Here is a 25,320-nt window from a genome sequence, read left to right as displayed (position 1 = left end):
TATGAATACAGTCATACATTGGATCCCAAACAAATCGGCGCCCAAAAGTGTTTCAGTTTTCAAAAGCCGAACATTCAATGGGGCTTCCGATTGGCTGCAGGGAAGCTCCTGCAGCCAATCAAAAGCTGTGCTTTGGTTTCCAAACGTTTTGGAAGTCAAATGGAGTTCCAGAACGGATTCCATTCGACTTCCAAGGTACGACTGTAGTATTCTTCAGTAGACAAAAATTTTAAAGTACAGTAATGGAAAACATTGTTACTGTTGTGGGCAAAAGTCTGTTCTGCAGTTACTCTTAATTTACATTTTCAGGGAAACTGACCATACAAGTGCTGTCCCATTCCCATCAGCCTCATCCAGCAAGGACAATGTAAAAAGGATGTTTGAGGCCCAAGTATTCTCCAGTTGTAGATGCCCATTTTTGCTAATGGTCCTACTATAACAAGAAATATTAATTAGCCAAAAGGTTAGGAGAGTAAAAAAATTATTTATTTGTACATAAGATACATGCTGTATTTCAATTCTGAAGTAAAGAAATATTTGCTACTTAAAATAGTGGCACAACTATTTAACAATTCAGCAAGATTTATATTCATAGTATTATCGGTACGTCTCCTTTAAATAATGATTTGAGTGGCTCATTACTACCCAACTTTATCGGCAAAACCCCGAAATGAAAGTTGCTGCGGTAACAGGCACATTTTTAAAAAGTGCAATTCAATAGCAGCAGTTTGGTAATTTCAGTCCATGAGAATCAGAAGAAATCCCAGTTTGCCAGATTTTATTGCTGTTTCACATTCCATATTTAAGTTTATTTCTGAACTCATTATTAAAACTAAATCTTAATTGTAAAAAATCCCTGCTTAAAATATTAATTTTGCCGCACTCTTACAAAATGAGGTAGCTGTAAGATTAAGTGGTTACTTTTCCAGTGGCATGTGGGTTAACAGCAGCCAACCGCATGTAATAAATATTCACAATAGTGTATTTAGTCTTTGCTCAGGAAAGAGATTGGGAAAACTGTTGAATTGTTCCCTAAGCTACTCTCTGCAGGCTCTAAACATGAGTAAGCACATAAGTAAACAACATATCCAGTTGGTTGCTTACTCAGGCTCGGTAGTTTTATCCTTTCTACATCAGATAGGCCCTTGGAATATTCTAACAAAATAAAATTCAAGGGTTTCCCATTTTCTGAACCAAACTCTTATTTTGATATCTTCATATTGAAAGGAGGGGAGGAATTCAGTATAAACCTGAACATATACTGTACTTGATTTCAGAATCAATATAATACATATACAGAGCACAAGGAATTAAAAGTACCTGACCACGAGATAATGAAAAGTATAATTCATCTCTCTGGAGTATTGGAGGAGGTCTCTTCACATGTTACAGTAAGACATTACCCTCAATCTTGAAAAACTGGGCTAGCCAGCAGCCCAGATATTCACAGATAATAATGTATTAAAAGTTAAAATAAAACCAAGAAAATAAACAAGATGCTGTGCTATTCCAAAGACAGCAGTAACAATTTATAAATATGATTTCTAATAAAACTTAAAAAACTGGTTGGGAATCCTCCAAAATGAAGAAAAGTTTAGCAAGTTGACCAGGGGCACTTACACTGAAGGAAAGATAATCTTGTTAAACCTACACCACTTGATATTAAGACAGTCACAGTGCAAATGGCACCAAATACTTTGCAAGCATTCAGAATTATCAAGTGTTTAGGTCCTAAGAGTCGCTTAATACAGGAATGAAGAAGACCAAGAAAGCCATCGGATACATCAAGGGCACCATTCATTCCATGGAGGGCAGGGGTATATGGCTGAATATCATCATCTGTTCGCCTGTTGGGAAAAACGCAAGTTTCAGCAACCTCAATCCAAAAATATTGAATTTATTAATGTTTACATGAACTTTTAACGCAATCAGTTATTCAAGCTAAGAAGCAAGTGGTGTCACTGAATTCTTGCCTGCGCCCACAAGATCAGGTTGCATGCAGGATCATGAGTAAACCATAGCAGGGCTGTGGCAAGTCTTTCTATGGAACTATAAATTTTCAGGACATGGCAACCTGCAAATGACCGAAGGTAGCAGCCAAAGGGTGTGCCTGAACACACCTTGTAATTCCTACCTCAGAGACAAAAGACAGTTGCACGAGAATTGTATCTGCATTTTGACTGACTAAACATCCCCCCCCCCAAAAGTTAATTTGATGGGAGATAACACATTTGGAATCGTATTGTGCCTCGAGAGCCAAGTGCAACGGAAGTGGCCAAATGGCATTCCAGAGTAGACATGCCAGTGCACACACTACACGTCTGCTCTCTCCTGCCTTTTCCTTTGGTCCCTATGCCATTGCTGGCGCCACCACCATCAATTATTTCTCTCACAAAAACCAAGGAGGGATACATTTTAGCCCTCCAGATGCTATTAGATATGGAATTTCTTGCATGCCATTCACCATGAGGTCATGGAAAAGATTACAATTTAAAATTATATCAGTTAAAACAATTTGAGCGCAGAAGAATATGGTGGCTCCTAAAAATAGGTCTGCAGTATGAAAGGCCAGGAGTGAGCTAAATCTTCAGCATATGGGAAACCACAATGAAAGTGCTATATATATGAGTAGATAGATAGCATGGCAAGTTTGAAGCTACTGGGTAAAAAACCAGGCAGCTCTGCAGAGCACATGAAGTCACCTAGCTTTCCCCAATCATATTGGGTGGAGCAGGCTAGAGATAATTGTTTGGAGCAAAAGTTATGCCAGTCCAGCCCCACATGATGTGGAGGAGGACCAAGTTTTCATTTCCCTTTTAAGAAAATGTTTAAACAAATTTGTCTATAAAGAGCCAGTTCCCCGACTTCCATCTCTTGTCTCTGCTCCAGCATGATTTAAGCAAATTTGATGCACACTGAACACCTGTGACAACACAGACCGAATTCTCTGCCTTTTCAAATGAGCTGCCCTGTCCGCTTGTGGCAACCTGGACCTGCAATCCCTGCTTTGCTCCTCTTGTTACCAGGCAGCAGCTTGGCTGGCAGAAAAGGGCAGGGAAGGCTTCCATCAGCCCAGTGGCCATTTCATCATCGCAATGTATTTGACAGCCACAAACCCACCTCGGAAAGTGCTATCAAAACATTTCAGAGAAAGTTACCTGCATATTTCTGTAAATCCAGTCTGCAAACACAGTCATATTACCATAAACTCCAGGTCTGTATCTACTAGCACAGCCCGTTCCCCAACTTGTGTCACCCACTAACCACCACAAAGCATTCTTCCGAGTTACCAATGGACCACCACTGTCACCCTGAAACAAGAGAGGAAACACATTCTACAGTTATACCCCCATAAATCACATGCAGAGTTTTCTATAGGAAAATTGTAATCATTTTCATTGCAACCCACAGTAAAGTTACTGCTGCTTTTAAAGCCTTTGTTCAGCTACTGCAGAATGAAACCTCTTGCCTACTAATGAAGAGATCCAGTGTGACTATATTAGATGGGTTTTACAGCATTTGCATTGGCAACGTGCCATATATGAGCTACTTGCTTTGACCTGAAAAGGCTCTGACAGTCTAGACCCTGTATACCTAATTTATCTCCTTGTGTTTGCTCAAACACTAGATGCCAGGTGAGGAGCCCTGCTTAAAATTCCATTCATTTTGCATAACTCCACTTGAGGTCATTGGGACCAACTCGTGTCTGGCTTCTCTTCTCCCACAACTTTCTCAATTGCCCATTATGTAGCTAAGAAATTTTGGTCCCTGAATTTGCTTCTTCTTATCCCTTTCCCCTTCCTATCCCTCTTTCATTTCATATTTTGTTTTGGGGCTTTTAAGCCCAAGGGCAGGACCTGTGCAAATTTCTTAACCGCCATATGCTACCTAGAATCATCATCTGCTATATAACCTATTTCCCTGAAAAATAAGACATACCCATAAGCCATAGCAGGATTTTTAAGCATTTGCACAATATAAGCCATACCCTAAAAATAAAACAGTGATAGGTGCAGTTCTGGAGGGCGCCAAGGAAGAGGCGAGGCTGGACGCATAATAAAAAAATAAGACATCCCCTCAAAATAAGCCATAGTGTGTCGTCTTGAGGAAAAACAAATATAAGACAGTGTCTTATTTTGGGGAAATAGCCTCCTCAGTGGTGGCACCAATGTAGTCTGGCAGGGAGCCCTACGACATCTGACTAATACTAACTGCTGAAAGATAAGCCCTTTAACAGTTATTGAATGTAGACGGAAAACATGTAGGAATAGGAAAATTAGAGAGGAGTCACTCTCCATCAGTAAAATAAGTTCACCAAGGAAATGAGAAATGCTTTTAAATCAGTCAAACATGTTTTTCCATTGAACCATTATTTATTTGTATTAACATTTTTATGGTCACCTACCAATAAACACAATGGAAGACAGAAAAACTACCTCCCTTCCATCAACTCAGCTTATATTATTATTAAAATGTGTAAACCGCCCTATACCCACAGGTCTCAGGGTGGTCTTGCAGGCCAGATGTAAGACATTTTAAAAGCCTGGGTAAAGCACTGGGAAGACACTAATGAAAGTGCCAGGGTGAGTCTCTCTGCCAAGGTGCAGAAACCAAAAGGCCCTGGTATCCACCCACCTCACTTGACTTGTTGAAGGTAGCCAAAGCAGAACATGTGAAGATGCTCTTACGGTGTGGGGAGCCATATGTGGGAAGATGCAATCTCACAGGTAACCTGCTCCTAAGCTTCATAGGGGTAAACTAGCACTGTGTCTTATTGACCACAAGAGCTCATGCTAGAATCTAAGCGCTGTTTTCTCACTTTAAATACAGAGACATTACCTGACAAGAATCCACCTTTCCTTCTAAGTATCCAGCACAGATCATGGTAGGCAAAATCAGTCCATTATAGATATATTTATCATTACATATAGCCGAATCTATCAGAGGTACTATTGCTGCATTCAGTTCTTTTGAAGTGTTACCTAAGGTTGAAAAATAGGTGCAAAAATGACATGTTAAGAGCCACTCAAATACAAGCTACTAAAACTTTCAGCTGCAGGATGTTGACATATAGGCAATGGACTCAGCAGTAAAAATAGAGTTCATTGGATTGACAAAGCACTGCAACTTGTCTCCAAATGTCTTTTTAAAAGCTGCATTAAACAAGACATTTCATATAAATAAAATACACTAATATCTGTTCTCCTCTTTCCTGAGCTGTGAGAAACCTCAGGGGCAGTGCATACCTGCATTTTCCTTCTTTTGGAAAGAATACTCCCTGGAGACTTATGCAGCATTATAATTTTTAGATTCACAAATACAGTCGTACCTTGGAAGCCGAACAGAATCCATTCCGGAAGTCCATTCGACTTCCACAACATTCGATAACCAAGGCGCAGCTTCCAATTGGTTGCAGGAGCTTCCTGCACACAATCAGAAGCTGTATTGGACATTCAGCTTCCAATGAACGGTCGCAAACCGGAACACTCACTTCTAGGTTTGTGGCATTTGGAAGCCAAAACGTTTGACTCGCAAGGCGTTCAGCTTCCAAGGTACGACTGTAGCAGCAGCACTGCTGAAAACAGATCCTGACAAACTCCTTAGCATCTTGAGACGCCTTCCAGTTTTCAGCTAACTAACTCTCCTGAGTCTCAGACTGCAGCCTTTGTTGCTTTCTCCCAAATTTGGCACCTGAGATGTTGCTGAAGTGTAACTCTCACCTCCAGCCAGAATGGCCAAGAGTCAGTGAGGATGTAGGTTATATGTAGTGCAGCAGCAACTCTGTGTCACTTTCCTCAAAACACCTGGAGCCTTTTCCCCATTTAGAACATTCCAAGGGGTTCTCAGTATTAAGGTACCATCTTTTCACTGTCAGCTCCCATAAAGACATAGGCAAATTGCTTTGGTAATGGCTCAGGGTGACAAAAAGATTCATAGCAATAACAAAAATGTATAGGACATACGGTATATAAGGTGACATTGAGCTAACAATCTAGTTCCAACATAAAGAGGTACTGTACTTTTAACTGGGTCACTTTAGTTCATTTGTTGCAACCAAGGCAGTTATTTTAATATTTTTATAGTAGCAATTCCAAAGTGCCACAACTCATAATTAAAGGAAAGCCCAGACTTGGATAGAAACCAATTTTACCTCGCTGAAATTTTGCTCCCCATCCAGTTATCCAACATTGCTGGTCAGGCTGAAACATCATTCCAGGGTTGGGCAAACAAACTGGACGTGTAAATTCTATGAGGCAAGAACATATTGCTAATCAGTAACTGTGCAGAAATAAGAATTTGATAGAGAGTTGCCAAAACAGCACTCTCAGCCTTTGTAACATGGAAGATTGGGGGATTTCATAGTAGCTGACTAGTACTAGCGCTCTAATTTCCTTGAGGAAATGAGCATTTTTGTTGATAAAAGTCACTGTATGGGAGCTGTCAAGGCAAGAAACCTTTACCCACCAGAAACACACTTTTGGCAGAAGTCTAGATGTGACTAAGGTTAACGGAGACAAGTTAAGAGTAATAAAAGCAGCAACTCGCCTTACATTTTTCAATAGATGAATAAATGATGAAGTTTAGTTAATTTGGAATATGCTGAAAATATAAAAAATAAATGTAAGGAACCGCAGAAAGAGGGGGGAAGTTGAGTTTCGAAGTGTTAACATGATTGTAAAATTATTGAAATGTATATAATGGGGGGGAATGAAAAATTAAAAAATAATAAAACTACATTTTCCTCACCATCCCACAAACATGGAGGTTTGGGGATGGAAGAGAAAGAAAGGAAATAAAAACTGACACCGCAGGTGTTTATGTTATTTGTAGTTACAGGTAGGTAGCCGTGTTGGTCTGAGTCAAAACAAAATTAAAAAATTCCTTCAGTAGCACCTTAAAGAGCAACTAAGTTTTTATTTTGGTATGAGCTTTTGTGTGCATGCTCTTTAAGGTGCTACTGAAGGAATTTTTTAATTATGTTATTTGCACCAGATCAGTACAAAACAACAGAGGCTGATTTAGGAGAGCACAACCAGTTCAGTTGGACTGGGTAGAGAGCCTAAGGGGTGCCGCAACTATTATGTAGAATGGCAGGCATAGGAGGCAGGGAGTGCTAAATTTTGGTGTTGCACAGGGCGCTGCTGAAATTTGAGACCCCAAGATCTGCCACTGAAAATGATTAAAATGAAAGATGTGACTCTATGATGATAACCTAATAGAAAACTGGAGAATCTGTTCATCTTTCTACAGTTAAAGTTTAACTTCTACAGTTAAAGCAGCAATAGCAAAATGTCTACATTTTAAAATGTAGCAACAAGCCAGTCCAATCCACTATACCGAAGCACCAAATGTAAGTTTGCAAGATGTTTGCCTATTCAGAAGCAAGTGTCACATCATGCATGCAGCTCAGCCTTCATCCACCGCTGCCGTGGTGACTGGGCCAGGGCCTCCGCCTTTGCTGCAAGGCCTCTTTGGCCATGTCAGCAGCAGGGTGGGGGGCGGCAGAACGTGTGTAGCTGGGCCTCCATCCGCCACCACTCTCCACCACCGCTGGCTTTCTGGCGCTGCAAGAGCCTCCACTGAAGCCTGCCGCAGACATACCCCAGAAGCACACCTGCGGCCACAGAGAGCCCCAACAGAGGCCCCACGGTGAAGGGTCTCTGTGGAGGCCACCATGGTGTCAGAGAGCCAGCAGAGGTAAGGCTGTGGTGGGTGGAGCCTGAGCAGCACACATGTGTCTGACGTGACTGCCAGACACGCACAATAGAATTTTTGTGGGTGCCCATACACCCACCCCATCAGGTTAAGGCCTACTTACGAGTAGGACCCTGGCAGAGACACATGCCCGGCTGGCATGTTCTCCCCCTCCTGGGTGATCGTTCAGGAGCTTCATAAGCATTCTCCAGCCCGAACATCACAGCGACTGGTGTCAGACGAACACCAGCACACTTTAGGCACCCACAGAGGTTGCGCAGTTGCATAACAGACCTCAGTAGCACAGCATCTTGGCTAAGCTAGTTTATTTACATATAAACACACACAGGGCTCTTCATCATGGCTCCCTCTCTCTCTAGCATCACACAGAAAAGAGAAAGAATAAAGGAACAACAGTTCCACTTAGGAACACAGTAAGACCAGGCATCCCCAAACTTCAGCCCTCCAGATGTTTTGGACTACAATTCCCATCTTCCCCAACCACTGGTCCTGTTAGCTAGGGATCATGGGAGTTGTAGGCCAAAACATCTGGAGGGCCGCAGTTTGGGGATGCCTGCAGTAAGACAAACATCCTGTGTACATCACTTCCACTCTGTGGAAGGAAAACATATACAGTCGTATATACAGTCATATGATATACAACAAATCTATGACTGCACACGGGGAATGAATCTCCCAACACCCCCAAGATGGCACCAGTGGCCCCATTGTCCTCCATATGTCAGAGTGCAAATGTTTACACCAGGGAGCTTCATGTGCTTATGTTGACTCCCCCTGCATTCTATGCAAAATATTGTTGAAAATGCACAGTGCCACAATTAGCTTGATGCAATGTTGATTTTGTTAGCTGCACTGAGCATGTAATAGAAAGATAAAATATACATGTCACTATTTACACAGGTAAATAGATACCATTTAAAGGTAGCTCAAACTGTAACTTCATAAGGGCAACATCATTATCTTTAGTAGTTGAATCATAGTTTGGATGAGAAATTATTTTGGCTACTTTGTAGCCCCTTGGAGGATACATTTCTTGCTGTTTCATGATCCCAGGATAAACTGTCCAGTCAAATGGATGAGAATATGCCCTAGGAAACAAAATGAAGGCTAACAATTATGATTTATTCTCAAGCATGATTCATGTTACTGCAGCATCAGCACCTAATGCGAAGGTCTACTGTCAAGAAGCTAACATTCCTGAGTTCCTTGGAAATTATTTCAACAGGGCTAAAAATAATCTCTTCTGCTTAACAACTGAAGGACAAAAATGGTTCCTAATAATTTTTTTTTACAAGTTTTAGTAACTGGAACCATTATACATACAAAGCAAAATCCCAAGGGACACATAATTTGGGAGAAATTGTTTGGGACTTACCCATCTACACAGTGAGCTGCAGTTACTATCCATTCAGGAGTGATAATGGACCCTCCACATAGATGGATGTTCCGTATATGAAGGCTGACTTGCCATGGCCACTCACCACGGGAGGCAGCAGTTCCACCCACAATTCTGTTTCGAGGATTCCAAACTTTAGTGGAATTGCCACAGTCTTTGTAAAAACCAGAGGAAATGTAAGTAAAACATTCATAAGTAAACTATTCATAATGCAAGTCACAGGATGTTTCCTGCCTCCATTTATGACTCATGACAACAATAGAGGTATCCTGCCCTTCCTTTTAGGTGTTACCATAGCCATGTTGCTTACAGTCAGGTTTACAGTCACTTAATGTCAGTTCCTTAGAAATAAGGATCTCTATTTTATATTAATTCTTATTCATGATCATGGTGGCTTTATAACAACGGAACCGAGAATCTCCAAGTGAAATAAGGTGAATGTATTTGGCCAATTTAATCATACCCTAGGCCAGATCAACATAACTTCATTATTTATTTATTTGCCTTCTTATTTTAGGTGTGGGATAGGATTCTTACAAGACAGAAAAGGTTAATTCAAATAAGAACAGATAAAGGTAACTAAAAACTAAGCAGCGTTACAACACTTACCTACACATCTCAGAGACACCACCTGTCGTGATGGACACTGGTCGCTGTAACACAAATAGTATATATGTATTTGTACTATGTATGAAGGAGGAGGCTTCAACTTCACATGAACCTGCTTAGCAGGGTGAGAGCCACTTCAGGATGGCACAATCCTATACTCTACAACAGTGTGGGGGTAATCATGCCACCAGATCTGCACACATTTTCTCATGCAAATCAGGAGCCTCCCTTCTGGCAGGGTACCAACTGGGCATGAAGAATCTAGATGAGGGGTTGCCAACCTGGTCCCTCCTGCCCACTAGTGGGCGTTTCAGGATTCTAGGTGGGCGGTAGGGGGGTTCTACGGCACAAGCTGAATCCTCCTTCCATTGAGCACTGGTGGGCGGTAAGGAAATTTTACCATCAAGAAAGATACATTAGTGGGCAGTAGGTATAAGAAGGTTGACTACCCCTGATCTATACAATCAGTTCCACACATGCATCACATGTTCAAAATATATTGAAGTGGCGTCTACACTAATAGACTCCACAGGGGTAAAATAATTCCATTTACAGAAATGTATAGTCCTCCTACTCAGGTACTGTAGGGTGTTCCCCACAGCTCCCCCCCCCAACACACATATCTGCTCTTCTACAGCCCCACCAACCACAGCAGAATAACCAGTGCTGAAAGTATTGCCCAGATGTAACGGTGGAATTCCAAGGCATATTCTCACACTGATGGAGAGAGACTGGCACAACTATTTCTGCAAGCTACTGGGTACTGAGCACAGCTTTAAAAAGTTTGCAGTGGAGGGGAGAAAATTTCCAGGTTGGCATATTAAAGATCTGCTTCATTACATGTCCCACAATTTAAAGCAATCTCCACATTTCAACTACTAATCTGGACATGAGTAGAAGTCAGTTGGGTACAACTCAAGGGCAGTATTCCTGAACTACAAACATTTGTCTTCTATATGCACAGAACAGGACTTGGTAAAATATGTTCGATGAGTTCAAATTCTATTAAATATGCTTAATGTCTTCAATTTCTATTAAGTAGAAACTAGAGGGGGAAAACTTAACAGGGGCATAAAACATAAGAATTGTTTATGCCAACAATCATTAAGTTCACTGCTATGACAACAGTTGTGCATTATAATGGCTCTGGGAGTCAAACCCTTAAAAGTAGGCAAAAAATATAGAATTATCACCTGTTATACAATATTTTATGCAAGTCTGTGTCCACAGCACTTTTATTCAACCTCATAAAGCTCCCGGAGACAGTTTTGAGTCGTAATCCCTCGCTCCTGAAATATGTGTTCCTGTCAAAGATAGGAGTGAACATTCAAACATCTGCACTTAACTATTTCAGCATACATATTTCAGCATGCATACACACAACACACACACAATCAGCTTCAGCAATAATATTTTTTGTAATGCCACTGGATAGGAATTCCCTCTTCACCAGCTTTGAGCACTACCCAATAGTATCTGCTGCATTAGAGAGTTCTGCATTATAATGATTCTGGGAGCCATATCTGTTTCCCCAGCATTTACATGAAACATTGTAAAGCTGGTTGAAAGATCTGGCACAGTGTGGAATTCAGATTTTGTTCCTCCTATCACCATTACTACACTCACTGCTATAATAAAAGTGTTACTACAAATACCAGTAATCAAGATACATGCAGCAGTGTTAGAAACCGAGAAGTGAAAGCTAGGATCTAAATGGCACCTTAAACCTAAGTTACAAGCACAACACCAGAATGTTTAGGCACACTTTTTAATAACAAGAATACAAAGCTGAAAAGGAATGAACTGCAGCTAAAATATTACGTTCATTTTTTCACATGGTCTAGTGGTCCTTCCCCTGCCCAACCCCCTAATATTCTTAAGAGTATTCTTAATATTCCAGTCTTCAGAGAGTAGCTGGAAGTGGGGAGGCAGAAAAAGGTCCTCCTTTCCCTTCCACTCTGCAGTTTTAATCTGAAATCTTAGGTGCAGTCCTGCACCCAGAGCTCAGAAACTGCTTGCACTAATGAAATTCCCTGCCACAAAATGCACCTAGAACAATGACAGTTTCAAACACTGACATGCAGATAGCACTATCAGGCAAAGCAAGATGAAGCATAACACATAAGACAAAGCTAAAGAAACACCCACTAAATGGAATGTTATCCTATTTTAAAGTACAAGGGAGTTTAACAGAGCCATGCCACTATATCTTAATACTTAGTTCATACAACAGTTCTGGAAATAAAGTCATTTTTAACAATAGGTGTTAAGTGTGAAACAGATAAGTGCAGGGGAAACTTGTCTGCAATTCATTATATGGAAATTATTGCAGTCAAATATTATATTTCAGTCTATATTTGCTATAATTAAAATATCACTATACTTACGAGTTATATCCCAAATCCTCACAGGCAGTCTTTCCATGTTCGTCATTCCAATCATCATGGCAAACACGGTACCATTTTTTGCTTTTAGATGAATAAACTTCAAGGAGAAAATCTGGTCCATAAAGCCTAACTAAAATAAAAATAAATTTTCTGATGACATAAAAGTCTCAGGAACCTTCAAGTTTCAATAAGGAGATTACCTGGTTGACACATATATAGCAGTTGCTGCAACTTGGATGTTCCCTCTCTGCAAAAAGAAGCCACGTGTTGCTAAAGGGTAGGTGGGAATTGCTGATAAGATTACAAACATTGGGAGGGGCCTCTGTGTGGATGTCTGTAGTAGTTATCCAAACACGTAGAACAGTTTTAATACAAGAAAATCTTGGGGAACCATTGACTACCATAGGCTGACTAAAGAGGAGGGGCTTTCAAAAATATATATATAAATAATAATTCACTGAATGCACTTACCACAACGATTTTCATCTGCACCATTAGGGCAATCATTTACTCCATCGCACCACTGAGATGGTGACACACAAACTCCCAGGTTGCCACAATGTATCTTGGAGCCATAACAACTGTCTGTCACTGTAAAGAAACAAATCAGATTTAGGAATCTACTTCACTGGCAACAAAAAGACCACCATACTTCATGAACAAAACCATTTTTGTTGGGTGGGGAGAAAAGGAAGCAGGATGGAATAATGCTATCAGAAGTTCGTGGCCATGACCATACATGTATGCTCCATAATTTAATAATTATGTGGTTGTTAAGAGAGCCAATGTTGGGTAGTGGTTAAGTGTGCATGGGACTAGGATCTGGGAGACCCGGGCTCAAATCCTCACTCAGTCATGATGCTCATTGAGTGACCTTGGGCCTGTCACAGTCTCTCAGCCTACCTAACCTACTTCACAGGCAAACATGTTGCAAGACATTTTAAACTTCTATAAACACAAACAGATCCTTACCGAAAAACCAGATGAGAACACATGCAATTGCAGCCCCTATTAGCAGTATTGCAATGGCTAGAATGAGTAACAATATTTTCCTGAGTCCTGAAAATATATAGAGAGAAAATGTTCATGAGTTGTAAGACTAGACAGCCTATTCCTAACCTACAGGTACATACCAGTTTAAAGAAAAGCAGCCCCCCCCCAAAAATCCATAACATAATTAATTCAATGGACTGCCCACCATTCTATTCTCCCTGTTACCCTCCCCCCCCCCGCCCCCTGCAAGGTATAACAATGGAAGTACAACCATGTGAACAGTGTTAAAACATATGAACAATATAAAGAGGGGTTTTTTGGAAACCTATACAACCTATGGTGCTGGAGGAGACTCTTGAGAGCCCCATGGACTGCAAGGAGATCAAACCTATCCATTCTGAAGGAAATCAGCCCTGAGTGCTCACTGGAAGGACAGATCGTGAAGCTGAGGCTACAATACTTTGGCCACCTCATGAGAAGAGAAGACTCCCTGGAAAAGACCCTGATGTTGGGAAAGATTGAGGGCACTAGGAGAAGGACAACAGAGGATGAGATGGTTGGACAGTGTTCTCGAAGCTACGAACATGAGTCTGACCAAACTGCGGGAGGCAGTGGAAGACTGGAGTGCCTGACGTGCTATGGTCCATGGGGTCACAAAGAGTCGGACACGACTAAACGACTAAACAACAACAACAACATACAACAGGTCTAATTACAGAAAATATTGGTTTTTCTTAAAAGAAAGAAAGAAAGCAAAGCTTACTTGGCGTGCAGATTTTTGTAGACTTTGGTTGTGCTACTGTTGGCACTGGAGTAGACTCATGAGTAGAAATTCTGGGGACGTAATGTGGCACTGATGGAGGATAATACGGAGGTGGGTATTGTGGATACATGTGATAGCCACCAGGGTACCTTAGAGAAGCTGCATTTTCTGGCTGATAGGCATAGTTTTCATAATACGGAGGTGGCCTCTACAAATCAGAAATAATCAGGTGAAACAAAATCAGCACATGAATAAACAAATATTGTTTAGAAAGCACTGAAATACCAACATCTCTCACTTTGCAATAGTTCACTGAAGTGTTAATGGACTATTTATTTGTTGCAATAGTTGTTGTCATTTGTCACCATCAAATTAATTTATCACTGGTCCTTCTCCCTAACATCCCAGGGCAGGTTGCACCAATTTAAAACACAACATTGAAAACAGTCTTTAATTATTTTTTAAAAAACCAGTTCTTTAGAACAACGAAGTTTCATATATTTTATTATACTGTATCTCTAAAATTAATTTTTTGAAGGTTAAAACAACTTATTTAATTTCATATCATTTATTATATTTCTATGCTGCTTTTCACTCACAATCACAAAGTAGCTCACAAACAATGAAAAACAACAATATAATAGAACATCACAAATACAACATAAACCACACAGAATAATTAATAAAGCATCAGTAAAACAATCACAAATTCATCAGTAAATTTCATATATAGTGGTGCCTCGCTAGACGAATTTAATTCGTTCCACAGGTCTTTTCTTATAACGAAAAATTCATCTAGCAAATCCCATAGGAATGCATTGAATTTTTTTTTTTTTGCCCATAGGAACGCATTAATTGAATTTCAATGCATTCCTATGGGAAACCGCGATTCGCTAGACGAATTTTTTGTAAAACGCATTCGTATAGCGAGGCAACCTCCGCTAGAAAAAACCTTTCGTTAAGCGGAAATTTCGTTAAGCAGGGCATTCGTTAAGCGAGGCAGCACTGTATCTATAAACCAAGACCTTGTATTTTAGATAATTTAAAATGGCAGACAGCCACTACCGGTATGTATGAAATCTGGGCTTGGTTGCTCTTTAAAAATGCTGCCACCTGTTCACCCATGGAGCATGTCTGAAGGCCTGGTGGAATATGCAGAAGGGTACTGCCTGCTGCTAAATCAGTGCTGGCAGCAGAGAAAACGTGATGGCCACCATGACTGCCATAAGCAGTGCTGGATCTACCCCGGCTACTATGTTCACTGTTAATTGTCAAACCCAATGTTGATGATTTCAGAAGCATTTCTTCTTTCAAGGGCTGCCATAGGTAGTGGCTACCCACAAATGATGCTTTCTACTGTGCTGCATTGATAAGGTCCCATTTTGATAAGCATTTTGGCACTATAGTAGAACAAGGTAAAGGTAAAGGGTAAAGGGACCCCTGACCATTAGGTCCAGTCGTGACCGACTCTGGGGTTGCGCGCTCATCTCGCATTATTGGCCGAGGGAGCCGGCGTATAGCTTCCAGGTCATGTGGCCAGCATGACTAAGCCGCTTCTGGCGAACCAGAGCAGCACACGGAAACGCCGTTTACCTTCCCGCTATAGCGGTTCCTATTTATCTACTTGCATTTTGATGTGCTTTCGAACTGCTAGGTTGGCAGGAGCTGGGACCAAGCAAAGTCTGTTACAAATCCAAACAAAGTCTGTTACAAATCCAGCCCACTTCTTAGGCTTCCACAATTTACTCACCAGATTCACCATGGGCCGTGTGCTGTTGTTATCTGGCAAGCGTGAAAGCAGAACTAGGGCAGGGGGTGCAATGGGGTGGAGCAGGGTGGAGCTATCCTGTCAACAGCTGCACAATGTTACCCACCATATTCCCAGGTCCTAGTTGGGGGAGGAAGGGTGGAGGTCCACAATGTCCCAACAAGGGTTCTGACAGGCTTTTCACAGGCAGGCCCATGGGTCACTGCTGTGCTGAGCTAAACCAGGTTCCATCAAACACAGTTTTTTATTTGGCTAGCAAAACCAGGCCAAAATTGTGGACCCATCCCCACTTACTAGAATAATTTAGATAAACTTTTAAATGAACAAGCACCAGCAACTGCTTGGACCATTAAAGTTCAAAATGCTTTTTGGCAGATTTACATGCAATACTTTCCTGTTGGTTTTCCAATTGCCATACTGTTGTTTTTAAAGAAAGAATCAAATCCTAGACTTAAAACAAAGGAATGATGTGGAGATGTTATTTTCAGTAAGCATAAATAAAGCTTCATTTATAATAAGATTTGCCATCTTTTTCCTGAAAACACTTTTACAAATCACCACAAATGGCATGCTCTCTTTGAAAGATATTCACTTACTGAATCAGATTCCATCTTGATTCTCAGCAGTTCACCTTTTGCAAGTTTCTGACAAACCTATAAAAAGAGAAAATTACTTTCTCAATTACTGTATAAGAGGCACTAAAATTTTAAAGCAAGTAACTGTGTAACTGTGGTTACAATCCACACACACACACACACACACACACACACACACACTGCCTGGGAGTACAGTGAGTCCCATTGACCTCAATAAGGCTTATTTCTGAATAGTCATTACAGGATGGCACTACAATCCCTTACAATTCACTCCTGCAGAGGACACTCACACTTTACCCATCAATCCAACTTTGTTATACTGTAATAATAAAGTATTGAGACAGCCTCTTTCAAATGTTCTTTAATTGTCCATTATTATGTTTTTATATTTTCTGGAAACTGCCCAGAGTGGTTGGGTGGGGTATTAATTAATTAATTCTGGCTTTTGTCCTTCTAACAGCCAGTTATGGCAGGCCCCTACCCATCGGCTCTCTGACACAGAACCATTTCCTTTGTTACCTTAACAACTCATAGCAACTCATATTTAGGGGGCCATTACCAAGAAGGTGGTCTGGCTACTTCAACAATTGAATCCTTGCTTATTCAGGAATTATAAAGGACTCATGCATACAGCCTAAAAGGAAAAACTCACACCATTCCTTTTGTTAAATGGGTGAAATTCCAACACCTTGAACAAATAACACTTTACATAAATTGTTTAAGAACATAACCATAATTTATTTGCCCTGAACACCAGTTGGTTAGTCATCTATGTACTGTATGTGTTCCTGCTCTTTCACTATTAAACAAACTCGAGAATTCCCAATAACCTGAAAACAATGTTTAACTCCTCAGTAATATTCCACCTACAATAGCCACTAATATGCAATTCCATTAACAGTAAATGAAACTTCATTTCTGTGAGTTTGTGCTGATGCTTGGACTTTTTTTGACAGCCATTCAAATGTAACAACAAATTTACTCTTACCTTGAGGATGCATGATATACTACGACAAGACAGCCTATGGCCCAAAGGAATCAAACATCTCCCATCCAAAATTAGCCCCAAGTGCAGCACTGGTTTAAATATGTTCCTGGACTGATCAGACTCCTACCTACCCATGTGCATGTTACAGAGAAGCACACATACCTTTTGTGTGGTGGAGTCTACATTTCAAAGCTATCTGTATTTCCAGCCTTAATTATTTTTATTAAATTGCAAGGGGAATTTGTCACAAAATGTTGTGCTATGAAGTTCTTCTATTCAGGTTCCCTAACCAAGCATGCCATTTTCCAGAATCCTCCATCCCATCTTTTCCCCAGCAGTTTTCAATTTCTCTTCCTTCCACTGCAGCCAGCCTACCATCAGCTCTACCTTCCAGCTGATTCTCCCCCCACCCCACCCCACCCCCCATGGCCACATATAGAAAAAAGGTTCCCCACCACTAGTGTATAGAATCACAGCATATCAGTCAAATTTTTAGTCCCACTGATTTTAGGCTTAAATCTTACGTACTTCTGAGCCCTGAGAGTTGCATTGCTAGTTTGAATTGAACCCTATGTATTCTTCTCATGTCAGCTATGTTGCACTAGAGAGAAAAAGTAATGCAATGGAAACTTTCTATTTCCTACAAAAACCAATAAACAAGCTGGGAAAGCTTCTCAACTTACAGTGTACACAGCTTATTATTTATCACAAATACATTCATCACCAAGTTTGCTTGTTCAGATCTTTCCAGATGCTTCCCTTTTGAGTCAGCAACATGTATTCAGGTCAGTAATTTATAGTTCTAACTATATAGCTGCAATTTACAAAAGAACATACAAGGAAGTATAAATTAAAGCAAAACCAGTGAAATGATTAAGTGGCACAAGATCACATGCCTGGAAGTAAAGATCAAAATAACACTAGTACCACCTTTAAATTACTCAGTAATAATCCTTTTCCTTTTCCGGTCATGTAGCTTTTAAATTCATATACAGTAGTGAACATGCCAGGGAAATTCCAACACAGTGGTACCTCAGGTTACAGACGCTTCAGGTTACAGACTCTGCTAACCCAGAAATAGTACCTTGGGTTAAGAACTTTGCTTCAGGATGAGAACAGAAATCGTGTGGCGGCAGCGCAGTGGCAGTGGGAGGCCCCATTAGCTTAAGTGGTACCTCAGGTTAAGAACAGTTTCAGGTTAAGAACGGACCTCCAGAATGAATTATGTTATTAACCCAAGGTACCACTGTACTACAACTATTCCACCAAAGACTTGGACTACATAAAACTCCCAAAGTCACGCATTTTCAAACTGTGGTGAGATTGTTCCAGATTAACAGAGAAAAACCAAAATGGTTCATGTGATTTGTTTTATTGGGACAGTCTTTAATGAAGTGGCACATGCTACCTAAACCCTATTATCCTAATATACTTTGCATAGTTTTAAAAAAATCCTCCAGGGCTAAAAATGGCAACTATAAAAAGCTTGTTTCTTTGTTTTAACTGAAAATATTCCACAACTCAGTGGTAAAGCACATATTAAGAATTGAAAAGGGAGATTGCTGAAGCAACTGGAACAGCAGGTGGGTGTCCACCACTAGAATTATTATAGTATTTATTGTTATATATTCAATTTATTACATGCCCAAAATGAGGTAGGATAATTAAAAACTCAAAACAGTTAAAACAATTCACAGAAGTATGGAATATATGCAAAGCTGATGCTGGTAACTTCCAATTAACTTTTAAAAATAATATCGCATCCCAAGCTTGTTCTCAAACAGCACACTGCTGGATTTCCTGCAACTCTGATGCCTAAGCATTCTCAACACACTACAATATCAAGAAATCCACACCATACAATCATGTGCTCTCATTACTAGCTAGCAAGATAAAGATAAAATATTCCGTCTTTATTTAACAAAAAAACACACAATTCTTTTTGCTGGCAATTGTACATTTCTGGCTCATCTGACCAAGTGGTATCAATTACATTGAAATCAAATACCCCAAATATGTCTCAGTTCAAGGCTAGGTTACCCTGGACCAGAAATGTTATGAACTCAGTGCTCATTTGGTGTTTCGTGCCTCCCCAATTTGTGCATCAACCATTTTTAGTAGCAGATAACATGGTGTGGCGGGTCATTAGGTCGGAGCTTATTTCAACCAGAAGAAAACCACTTTCTTTAGCACCCTTCTCAGAAGAACTAGATTTTTTTCATCAAGTACATACAGCTAGACAGAGCATGTATTCAAACAGTTTTTACATCATTTTCAGGAGAGAGAGACCGTACTGAATGCACTTAGAATCTGATATCTAGCTATTAACCTGCTGTAGTTAATAGCACAGAGACCTCTTTTTTCCATTTAAGGTATTGTTTGGCACAAACACTCACCTTCACACTTTCCAAAAGTGCTTTTTGAAGCAACATTCTATTTAAATATGAGGCTGTGTGGATATAACATTCCATTCAGGCAGGTGCAGGCCTTTAAACATCAAGTACCAGCCACAGGTACGGTATATGGAAGTGTTCCAAATAGTGCTAACTTATAAAAGGGCTTTTTAAGGCAGTTTTCTGGTGGTCAGTAGGAGGCTCAGGAATTAAATTAAGGGAAACTCATCATGGAAGAATTCTGCTTTCATGCAGAATAGAAACAGCATCCATCACCTGATTTGTTCTTTGTAGATATACACACAGTATTCAAGGCATGCCACTTGCTTATTTTGCACTCAGAAAGTTCAACACTGAGTGGGAAACAAGTGTCATTACTAAAAAGTCAGGACAAATATTTAGCACAACTACATCTCCAGTTTTATATATGAAAATTAGCAACTTTATTAGGTTGTTGCAGAGAGGAAAAGTTTTCAAAATTATGCATTAATTTGAACATGACTGAATCAATTTGTTCTATGGTGAAATTTACAGGGACTGATGTAATATGGAAATTCATTTGTACCTTTGAAACCCAAAGACCTGCAATTTTATGTTTGTTTGCATGAGACGTTTTAACATCACAACCCGTTGCACCTGAATGCTTGGAAAATTCATAACACAATAGATGCAACGTTACATTTACTTAATTTACTGTGAGTTACACTATCTATGATAATCTAACAGAATGTCAAACTTATTTTGAATGTGTAATTGGAAGATTAAGGAAAAACTAGTCTAAAATTTGGAACATCAGTAGTTAATAAATGTCTGGGGTTGGAAAAAATAATAGCTAATATTAACAGAATCTGAGGAACCTTTCATTTTTATATGAATATTTTATTTTAAAGTGTTTAGAAACCACTTAATTTTAAAATCTTTTAAGCATTGAATGAATGACATGTTCCTACATTGGACAGATTATAATTAGAATCATTTATTTTATTTTTTGCTGTAGACACATTATGCTACAAATAGAGATGATACATGTATATGTATACATACATGAAGCTACTTAGGTTTATTTTAACCAAGCAAAGAAACGACTTTTCTTCAGCCTCTCCTTTTTGGCTTGAGAGAGAAGTTATTTCCCCTCTATAGAATTTCCACTATGCAGTCTAACCACGTTTATTCGCCACAGCCTCCAAGTTCAATGGAACTTACTCCCAGGTAAGGGAAGTTACTCCCAGGCACTGCAGCCTCAATTGTAACTGTACTGTCTCTCCACCTTAATTACTAATATCTGGTACACCTGTTTCCCTTGAAGCATAATTTATAAAGCACCAGATGTCACACAGTAGCAGGAAGACAATAAAATAAAATATTTTGTTACATGTGTTACTGGTCGATAGGATGTCATAAAGTCTGCTCCATAGTTTCCATCTGCTTCTTAGTACTGTAAAACTGGAGATTTAGGTTCTCGTACACATATCACACTTCAGAAGGATACAAAACCATGAGGACATCATATTGTGTTATGTGTACATTAACTGTACACATGTGTACATTAACTGTGTGTACTGTACATTAACTGTACATTATACCGTACTTGGTTTTCTTGCCCTCATTATACAGAGGAAACAGTTAAATACACCCAGGGGATACTTTTTAACTTCTCTGGTGTCACTTTGTGTCAACTATGCTGACACCCTACTCAACTGTCATTTTCAAAGCACATAGCAAAATATTTTTGAACTTGCATTGTATCAGCTACTGAAGATTACTCAGTTAACACAAATTCAGCATATGGTTGTTCCTAATACTTTTTTTAAAAAAACCTGTACAGTCAACTTTAGTGATAGAGCGCTATTAACAAACAAGGATTATAAGCAAGTATTTCAAGTGCTTCATACACCTTATGATCAATAGGCATTTGCTGTAAACCTGCCCCCCTGGTAGGTCAGTCTCACCCTAACACAGACCCACTGTGGATGAGGAACTGAGTTGGAGTCTGCACAGGGCTTTAATAAGGTAACTTAGAGCAATCCTAACTATGTATACTCAAAAGTAAGTCCGACTGAATTCAATGGGGCTTACTCTGCAGGTAAGTGGGGTTAGGATTATAGCCTTAGTGCATTTGGGAATGGCAATTCCCCAACACTCCGTCCTTAGCCTATAGCACTATAGTGGCTCAACTTCAGAAACAAGAGAGATTAAAATAAGTTTAGAAATGGAATGCATTCTACAGGAAAAAAAGAAACCGTTTCAATAATGAAGTTCCTGGAACAAGACCATAGAATACAAAGTTAGTATTAAGGCTTCTGTGCCTTTAAATGCTGCCATGGTGAGCAGATGTTTAAAGGCTGAAATTCTTCCCAGGCTGAAAATTCAGATAGGAAATAAGTTCCACCTGATGTAATTTTGCTTATCACATAGTTGCTAGTAGGAAAACAACCCTGCCAGACAAAGCTGGTAACCCTATCAGGCAGAAGGAACTGCTTATGCATCAAGTGCTTTCACCCTTTGAAGGCAGAGGAAAACCCCATCTCACTCAAGAAATTTGCTTCCAGGGAAATCTTAACTACAGTACAGCCCTTCCCTTTATCACATGTCCTTTTTTCATTAGTATGGTACTTAAATCCCATATCCCTTAGAAACAGCACGATACAGTATGAGAAAACAAAACAGGGCCAATAAGACAATTTGGCACATGAATTTCTATTCCTGCTTGAGTAGCTGAAGTACGGTACATCATTCAAAGCCTCAGCAAAAATGGCCTTTAAAAACTCGAGCTCCCCCCCCCCACCGCCTCCCACAATAGAATGGACAGGCCAATCTTCAAACAATTTAGGATGATGCTTCAAACCACTTTAGACATGCAGAACCCTGCATGTAGAGAAACTACTGGAGCTTAGTTTCTCAATTTGCCTGTGACAGTGCAATATAAGTCAAGAACACAATTTGCAGTTTATTTCCTTCACTGCCAGCAGAACATACCATAGTTTAAAGATAGTATTTTGAGCTGAGGACAGTAACCTTTGTTCCACTAAGGTCAGTGTAACTCAACCCATTTAAATGCAAATACTGTATATGCTGGTTTGGGTAGTTTGCAGGAATGTAACCTGATTCCCTTACTGGAAATGAGCCCCATAAAAACTGCCCAAATGTGATCTCTAATCTACAGGGAAGGAACACACAAATATATATTTGGACCATGTGATAGTTTTGCGTAGCCAGTGACTACCAAACGAATAGTTTAAAAAGCAGCAATTAAGTGAACTCAGATTAATGGGCATTTCATTTCATACACCCAGCTACCAGTAAGTAAGTAATAACACACACCTTCAGTTTGTTAGCTTTCCTCCTCAAATCAGCACAGAGTTTCATATGTACAGTAGATAGATATGGTTGCACAATGTTTTTCAAAATCACTGCTTCCACAGAACAAGCGAACTTCTCTCATATTTACCACCACTTTGAAGACACTACAGTTGCTGGGTTACTCCATATTTAGTGCCTAATGTGTGCAAGGTGCTACTGCACAAAAAAGTGCCATGGATCTACCCAGGGCCCATTAATCAAGCTCAAATTGGCAGCTACATCCCACTTAAGAGCCATCTAGGAACCACATGTATAAGCAGTTCTGATCTTTTCAGTGGATGATTGAGCTAGAAATGTAGCATTGTAATTAAGAATGTGAGACTGTGCACTGGGGCCAGGGAGTCCCAAACTCCCACTTAGCCTTTAAGCTCTCTGGGTGACCTTGGGCAGTCCCCATCTCTCAGCCTAACCTAACTTAGGTGGATGTTGTGAGGGTAAAATGGATAGAGTGTTAACCAAATACGGTGGCCTGGGCTCCTTGAGGAAAGGGTCTGATAAAAAGGGAATTATCAATAACAAAAATAGCTCAGATGAAATTCTGTTGTATAATAAGTTGCCAGACTCTGTGAAAAAGTGGTGGACAGAAGATGGAGCAGGATCTGCTCCAGGCAGCTTGGAGGATTTAGTGAGGATTTCCTACTTCCTGTGTAATAAAGGTGCCAGCAAAGTTACCCCCCACAATTCTTCTGCTGAAATGAAGTAGAGGGGTGGGGTAGGCAGGGGGAGGGAAGTAACACCTGTGTGTTAAGTAACTGAACTCAGATCTACTCCTCGGCCTCAGAATTCTTTAACTTGTACACTGGCAGGTCCTGCAAGTATTGAGGCCACCGATGCCTGCTTAGAAATAAAAAAATTCCTTCCAGCAGCACCTTAAAGACCAACTAAGTTTTTTATTTTGGTTTGAGCTTTCGTGTGCATGCACACTTCTTCAGATACTTAGAAATAGATCCTATTGCACGCACATCTTTAGCAACAGCCTCTGCAGATCACTTATATCCATCCTATGATGGGAAACGTCCCGGTAAGGCTGGATTCAGCATAGTCGTTTTAGAATACAGCAGGCATGTCCAACAGGTAGATGGTGATCTACCGGTAGATCACTGGACGTCTGTAGTAGATCACTGGTAGATCACTGGCTCCCCCAAAAGAAGCTCAACAACTTTGGCTCCCCTAAAAAATGCTCAACATTTTAGCCCTTCAACCCCCCCCCAAAAAAACAGGGCTTTCCTCCTGTCTCAGAAAAGCTCAACAATTTTGACCTGAACCCCTAAAAATGGGCCTTCCTCCTTCCTAAAAAAATCTCAACAACTTTGACCTGAACCCCCCAAAAGGGGGTAGATCACTGCCAGTTTTTAACTCTGTGAGTAGATCACAGTCTCTTCGGAGTTGGCCACCCCTGGAATACAGTATAGAATAGTATCCACACGACCGAAATCTCTGTAGTCCAAACCGACGTCTTAAAAATAAGGAAACAGCAGGTGTTTCGGCAGAGGTATGGTCCCAAGGTCATTCAGATCAAACATACAGGAAACACCACCACTACGTCCTGACTTTTAAAATAAACTGGTGATATGCCCACGCTTCCACACCTATGTTTCCTACCCCCCCTTCCCCCTCCACTCCATTACCTTTTTTAAAGCCCCCCTACCACGATTTTGGTTCGAAAGGAATCCGGATTTGTGCGTAAAGGGAACCACAGCCGAGCAAGCGCCTCTCCCAGCGGGGTTTCTGTTCGTTTTCTTGCCACAGAAACGGCAACGAATGGATGCCAACGAAACATTCTCCCAATTACTAACTTATAGTTTAATAAGCATATGATGGAAGTGCTTCTATAAAAGAGAGGGGCACTTCCGCGTCTTAAAAAAAAGAAAAGAAAGAAAAACAGGCGGGCTCGGCGGCTGCAAATGCGAGGACGCCGTCCTTCCTAATCGATCCCTTCCGCCTCAAACCCTCGACACGACCCGCGTCTACCTCGCCCAGAGAATTTAAACTCTCGCGCTCACCTGAGGCGACTGGCTGCGCCCTCGCCGGGCTCCCCGATGCTCAGCTTCAGCCCAGGCGCAGCAGGGCGGCTTTTTCCTTCGCCCAGGGACACGCTTTCTGCCGCCTTCCTCCCTTTCTCCGCGCCACTCCCGCCGCGCGCTCCTCTCCCCAGAGGTGAAAGAACAGCAAAAGTCCCCGCGCGCCGAGTCAGGGCGCGGATGAGAGGCAGAGAGGGAGAGCGGCCTGGCGGCTAGGAGAAGAGTCGGCCGTTTCCTGTGGGCTCGCTGCCCTCTCGCTTTATCACTTCATCCTCAGAGGCGGGATTGACGGGCTATTATTCACCTGCAAGAGGAGAGGGAGGGGGTGGG

At 40.7% G+C, this 25,320-nt stretch overlaps 1 protein-coding gene across 2 annotated transcripts; it reads right to left on the bottom strand.

Moving 5' to 3' along the window:
* Window positions 1–276: 276 nt before the first annotated feature.
* TMPRSS2 (transmembrane serine protease 2) lies at window positions 277–25,320 on the bottom strand. 2 transcript variants are annotated; one of them, XM_060273562.1, is made up of 14 exons: window positions 24,973–25,318; window positions 16,229–16,285; window positions 13,865–14,072; window positions 13,081–13,167; window positions 12,580–12,699; window positions 12,109–12,238; window positions 10,915–11,025; window positions 9,722–9,765; window positions 9,092–9,266; window positions 8,629–8,804; window positions 6,152–6,247; window positions 4,840–4,982; window positions 3,159–3,311; window positions 282–1,847 (listed from the first exon to the last, which is right to left on the bottom strand). In XM_060273562.1, the coding sequence occupies exons 2-14, from the start codon at window positions 16,241–16,243 to the stop codon at window positions 1,836–1,838; spliced, it is 1,470 nt and encodes a 489-aa protein (XP_060129545.1). In that variant the 5' UTR covers window positions 16,244–16,285; window positions 24,973–25,318; the 3' UTR covers window positions 282–1,835. The 2 variants fall into 2 exon arrangements, with proteins under 2 accessions (XP_060129544.1, XP_060129545.1); XM_060273561.1 differs by having other exon boundaries at window positions 277–3,311; window positions 24,973–25,320.

The sequence above is a fragment of the Zootoca vivipara genome, chromosome 4 (assembly GCF_963506605.1).
Source record: "Zootoca vivipara chromosome 4, rZooViv1.1, whole genome shotgun sequence".
Lineage (NCBI taxonomy): Eukaryota > Metazoa > Chordata > Lepidosauria > Squamata > Lacertidae > Zootoca > Zootoca vivipara.
This window is presented reverse-complemented; position numbering and strand designations above follow the sequence as displayed.

What these genes read in the sequence shown, in the direction of transcription:
- TMPRSS2 (XM_060273561.1), bottom strand. An exon ending in GTTTGAGCTACCTTTAAATG is followed by an intron (nt 6,248 to 8,628) that starts GTATCTATTTAC and finishes CTTGCCTCATAG; the next exon opens with AATTTACACGTCCAGTTTGT. An exon ending in GAAAGGTGGATTCTTGTCAG is followed by an intron (nt 3,312 to 4,839) that starts GTAATGTCTCTG and finishes CTCTTGTTTCAG; the next exon opens with GGTGACAGTGGTGGTCCATT.